The sequence below is a fragment of the Schistocerca nitens genome, chromosome 8 (assembly GCF_023898315.1).
Source record: "Schistocerca nitens isolate TAMUIC-IGC-003100 chromosome 8, iqSchNite1.1, whole genome shotgun sequence".
NCBI classification, from domain to species: domain Eukaryota; kingdom Metazoa; phylum Arthropoda; class Insecta; order Orthoptera; family Acrididae; genus Schistocerca; species Schistocerca nitens.
This window is the reverse complement of record NC_064621.1, coordinates 364,375,292-364,381,291: the sequence shown is the minus strand read 5'-3', so window position 1 is coordinate 364,381,291 and position 6,000 is coordinate 364,375,292. Positions and strand designations below refer to the sequence as shown.

General features: G+C 42.9%; 1 protein-coding gene across 1 annotated transcript in view; it reads right to left on the bottom strand.

Annotated features, from left to right (window-relative positions):
- Window positions 1–426: 426 nt before the first annotated feature.
- LOC126199278 (lipase 3-like) overlaps window positions 427–6,000 on the bottom strand; it is a 79,591-nt gene continuing 74,017 nt past the window's right edge. The window contains exon 8 of the mRNA XM_049936086.1: window positions 427–706. Coding sequence (XP_049792043.1) covers window positions 554–706 — 153 coding nt within the window. The 3' untranslated portion in view covers window positions 427–553. The remainder of the gene's footprint in view (window positions 707–6,000) is intronic.

The window sequence follows — 6,000 nt, the reverse complement described above, 5'->3', positions numbered from 1 at the left end:
AACAGAGCTTGGATGGCGTGTACAGGTACAGCTGCCCGTGCAGCTTCAACACGATACCAGAGTTCATCAAGAGTAGTGACTGGTGTATTGTGACGAGCCAGTTGCTCGGCCACCATTGACCAGACGTTTTCAGAGATCTGGAGAATGTGCTGTCCACGGCATCAGTCGAACATTTTCTGTATCCAGAAAGGCCCGTACAGTACCTGCAAAATGCGGTCATGCATTATCCTGCTGAAATGTAGGGTTTCGCAGGAATCGAAGGAGGGGTGGAGCCACGGGTCGTAACACATCTGAAATGTAACGTCCACTGTTCAAAGTGCCGTCAGTGCGAACAAGAGGTGACCGAGACGTGTAACCAGTGGCACCCCATAGCAATTTTAATGGCCAGTAGTGTAGAAGTGAACAAGGATAGGATTACAGAAGAAATTTATTGGCAGAACTTCTTTATTCTTAGTCTTCACATCATTTCATTGATTTACAGTTTTCCAGGAACGTTCTGAGATACTGTTTTTGTTTCTGGAGGCTATGCGTGCCTCTCGACGACCGTACGAAGTCACAGATACTGGTTCATGAGTGAGACGACCTTGTCGTAGACGAGCTCCTTGGCGTGAATCGCCCACATGTAGTCCAGGTGGCTGAATGAGTCCTCGGCCACGAGGAAGCGGCCTATACAATTGGGCAGCTCCTCGTACAGTCTGTCCACGTCCTGAAAACAGCCACACAGGTCTCATCAGCTGCACACACTTCGTATTTGACCAAAATTTCTATGTTTTCTTACGTTTCTATGACTTACATTGTTAACATATTCTAAGATTATGCGTGCTGTGTACCGTATGTATCATTTTCTTGTCTTCTGACAAAGCTGACATCAGTTCTTTCATTATTTTATCTCATAAATTTCGTATTTAAAAAAATTAAATAAGTTAGCTTAGAATATTATGTACTGGAACTAAAAATTGATTTCTTTCCTGTAGTGAGCTAACCAACCTATTGTTATGGAGGAATACACTTTAACGTAGAATCAGAAATACTATGCGCGCCACTTTCACATCTACATTGCGTCGTCATAACTCAAAATTACGACATGTGTAAGAGGCAAAGGATTCCTGAACCAAACCATGAACATCTGTCCTTTGATGTTATGACATCATTTTAATTTAAATGTTTTCACTTTCGTTACTTAAATTACACAGGTAATAAGTCGTTTGTTTTACAAATTTGTTTGTGTGGCCAGTGTCTGCAGTAGCCATCTAAATATTCGTTTTATAACTTGAGAAGCATTTTTCATGCTGCCTATTTGTTTACGTTCCAGACACGTTCGCTTTTCACATTAGGGTATCTTCAGTGAATTTAATCTGAAATAATATAGTCTTGTTTTCATGTGCGATATTTATATGAGCGGCAAATGAAAACCAAACACCCACCACAACAGCACCATGGAATGGATCCATTCAAACCTAATCACCAAACGAGTTAAGAGATTTATCCCACTGGGAGACAATCAGTTCCTGTTTCATAGAATATATTTGGCCGCTAACGGATCTACAACCACACTCGCTCTTGCGCTTTCGGGTACGACTAAAACCGACGTCCACACATGTGTTTGTTTAGGTCGCCAAAGATGTGAAAACCACACGGTGAAAGATCCAGGCTGTACAGAGGATGCTGCTGTGTTTCCCAACCAAATCGCTCTCGCATTGCTTTCCTGTCAGAAGGAACCCTCCTGTTGGACTATAGCTCCCGCCTGCACACTGCCAATCAAATGAATACTACGCTTCAGCGATGTTGTTGGGAAACAATGTAGCGTCCTCCGTACAGCCAGGATGTCTCACCGTGTGATTTTCACATTTTTGGCGACCTGAAGGAAGACATATGTGGACGTAGGTTTCAGTGGTATGAGGCGTGTAAGAGGGGCGCAGTTGTCTATCCGCGTTCTACCAAAAGAGGAATTCATCGTCTCGTGTCCCAGTGGGCTGAATCTCTTAACAAGTGTGGTGATTACATGGTCACGTTGTGGTGCGTATTCGATTTTCATTTTACTGCCCATTATGCAAAAAGTTCACGTCATAATTTTTACGTTAATTTATTACTACGAGGGTAATCTCAAAAGTAAGGTTCAAAAAATGGCTCTGAGCACTATGGGACTTAACTGCTGAGGTCATCAGTCCCGTAGAACTTAGAACTACTTAAACCTAACTAACTTAAGGACATCACACACATCCATGCCCGAGGCAGGAATCGAACCTGGGACCGAAGCGGTCGCGCGGTTCCAGACTGTAGCGCCTAGAACCGCTCGGCCACCCCGGCCGGCCTCAAAAGTAAGGCCTCCTATGTTTTTATAAGTAAAGAACTCTGTTTGTGTGGCAGTTGGTCACGCTGTTATGAAGAGTGCTTCACACGCTGTGTGTAAACATGCGCACGCCGCGCTGTGGCGCTGTCTTGGCTTGGCAGCCGTTGAGAATGAAGCTCCCTTTGGATGTTACCGCCAAGTGCGCATTGCGCTCAGTTATTCGGTTTTTTTAACGTAAAGGGCACTGCACCGATTGAAATCCATCGCCAATTGACGGAAGTGTATGGTGAGTCGTGCCTGTTCGTAAGTGGTGCAGAGAGTATCAGCTGGTCGGACCGAAATTCACGACGAACAAAGGAGCGGGAGACCGTCAATTTCTGAGGAGACAGTGTTGAAGGTTGAGCAAAGCATGCGTGAAGATCTGCGGATCACCCTGGATGATCTCTGCACTTTGGTTCCTGAGGTTTCCCGAAGCACCACTCACAGAATTTTAACGGAAACATTGAACTACCGGAAGGTGCGCAAGATGGGTGCCACGCATGCTGACTGAGGACCACATGCGGCAACGAGTTCATGCTTCCCGCACATTTTTTCACCCCCTTGCAGCCAAACAGGACAGCTTTCTGGACTCAATTGTCACGGGTGACGAAACCTGGGCATACCACTTTACACCTGAGACCAAGCAACAATAACGCCAGTGGCGACATCCTTCTTCGCCAAAGCCGCGGAAATTCAAACGCAGTCTGCCGGTAAAGTCATGACAACCGTTTTTTTTTTTTTTTTGGATCGGAAAGGGGTATTGTTGGTCGACTTCATGCCCATTGGGACCACAATTAACGCTGACAGGTACTGTGAGACTCTGAAAAAACTCAAACGAACGTTTCAGAACCGGAGCAAAGGAATTTTGAACAAGGGCGTACACATTCTCCATGACAACGTTCGCCTACACATCGCTCGGCAAACCGTTGCTCTCCTGCAACAGTTTCACTGGAACAGAATCACCCACCCACCCTATAGTCCTGACTTGGCACCCAGTGACTATCACCTTTTCCCTAGGTTAAAAGAACATTTGGCCGGAAAGCGATTCAGCTCCGACGACGAGGTGAAAGAAGAGGTTCATAATTTTCTGAACAGCATGGCGGCGAGCTGGTATGACATGGGCATACAAAAATTATCTCAGCGTCTACAAAAATGCATCGACAGAAATAGAGATTATGTCGAAAAATGGCTAAATGTTCAAGCTGTAAACTGATGTAAACCATTGTAGAAATCAACAGGTCTATGTTCTCACAAAAAATAGGAGATCTTACTTGGGATTACCCTCGTATTTATAGTTATTCGTTTTTACTGTCGAAATCTCAAACAGTAAGAAGTTTAGATTGGAGCAAGAAAAAGACATTTCAATTTATGAAGGGAATGTAATTTATTTTATTTTCCTGGGTAAAACTCATTAACATTATTATTGATTTCGGTGACTGTAACACTCAAAGCGCTGCGTTAAAGAGCAAACTGTCCTCGTCAAGGACTGAGACAAGTGTTTTTGGCAGAGAAAGCTGCTATCAACTGACATACGTTACAGCAATAAATTTCAATGAATTTAGTTCCTGGTGGCAGGATTTGTGAAGTTGCGAGTATAACTACGCAGTATATATCCAGAAGGAGGTGACAAATGAAAATTTATACGTAGCCTGTGGTAGGAATCTGACTTTCCTGCTCACTAGGATTTGGTGACTTCAGTCTGCATTTATTTATCAGAGATGTTTGTGACTTGAAAGGTCTCTGGAACTATATAATTTCAATTGATTAATGCACCTTTCTCTGCATGGGTGTTAGACGGGATCCTCCATTTCGTTCGATGCTGAGGTGCTATTCCAAAACCGTTTGAGAATCTCTGCAATGCTGTTCGAGTTTACGGGGTGTACCTAGTGAGCTGAGGCTCGAATGGGAATTTGGATTGAGCAGGGAGGCTTGCTATGGTAGTCCGTGCAATTGTGCAAAGCCACTGTGCCAAGTTGGCGTAGTGGTCTGCCTAATGAACAGCAGACCTGAGTTAGAAAGCCGACCATGGTACAAGTTTATATTGGTGCAAATGGCTCTGAGAACTATGGGACTTAACATCTGAGGTCATCAGTCCCCTAGAACTTAGAACTACTTAAACCTAACATGACACACATCCATGCCCGAGGCAGGATTCGAACCTGCGACCGTAGAAGTCGCGCGGTTCCGGATTGAAGCGCCTAGAACCGCTCGGCTACCGCGGCCGGCTCAAATTTTTATTCATCGCTTTAATATGCATACGTACATCATAGGTGTCTGAGACTTCAATACATCTCCGGAACCATACAGTGTCATTTGATAACTGTGAAATTTATTTCATATTCGACCTGTTGCTGGAAGAAAGTCTTATTGCCTTCCTTGCTGCTCTATGAGTCAAGTAGCACCCTGGCATTTGAACTATGGAGAATAAGAAAAAAGTTGCGTAGTTTATTTGCTCTGTTGGCACCGTATCTGACGAGGACCAGTATTTTTATATCACTGGCGCATGCTCGTTCAAAGAAGGAGACCTATAATTAAGTAAACAGTTTTACAGATCGTGTAACTCAAGATGCCTGTACACTGATACCTCAACGTTCCTAGTTGTGGAAAGGCAAGGAGACAGCTCCAGCACAAGACAAACGTAACAAGCCGTCTTTTTAGGAAGGTTATTCACTATTTGACAGAATCGTATTGCAATGTCGTTGCAGCCACTGAAGACTCATGGAACTGATCAAAGCGCCGCGGTCGTATGTCGTTGTTATATCCGTGTTCGTTAAATAGAGAAGAAGGAAGAACATGCATTTAAAATATTTTGTGCTTCAAACTAGCCTCAACTGGCCCAACACACTTCAGACGATCTTATACTGCCGGTAGAAATATAAAAGAGTTGTTAATAAAGGAAACATATTTACGATATGAGCCAGTGATTATTGTGAATATTGTACGAATAAAACCGTCTAGATCGCTAAATAAAATGTCTTTATTTATTACGAAGTTTCGGTATCTTGTCCTAATTGCATTGTGTGTAAATTATTGCTTTACTTTGGTAAAGTAGTGGATGATCTAGTAAGGGCATGTCTAGTTTGTGATGTCATTTTGTGGTGTCTAGGGGGGTTGTTCTTTCTCTACAATATGTTTTATTGGTTTAAATAACGCCTGGTTGCTGATATTTGTCTGGTCATTTAGCATGTGTTTCATTTGTATTGTTTCTATTTGAATTTGAAAGTTCTCTTATAGGTTTAGGAAGTCTTTATTGTTGCTGCATCCAACTAATTTCACACCCTTTTCTATTGCGTAGGGTGGTGGTTTACTTATCGGATGTGTTCTTAAAGGTTTAGCAAGTCTTTATTGTTGCTGCATCTGACTAATTTCACACCCTTTTCCATTGCATAGGGTGGTGGTTTTCTTATCGGATGTGTTCTGTAAATCTAGAGTTGCTGGTGCCATATTAACGTGCTCTTTTGTGTTTTTCCTCATACCTTATTTCATAAATTCTGACTGTAAATACCAAATTTTTAGTACATATCTGTGCGCTATACCTTTTATAGATATTTCTGTATAGGGTTATTGCTTTGGTAAGCTATTTCTATTTCTTGAGGATGTTTCCAATTCTGCGTCAGTTTGTTTCCGTACGTGAGTGTGTACCAGCTCGTCTGCCGAGTTTTTGTGTTGTT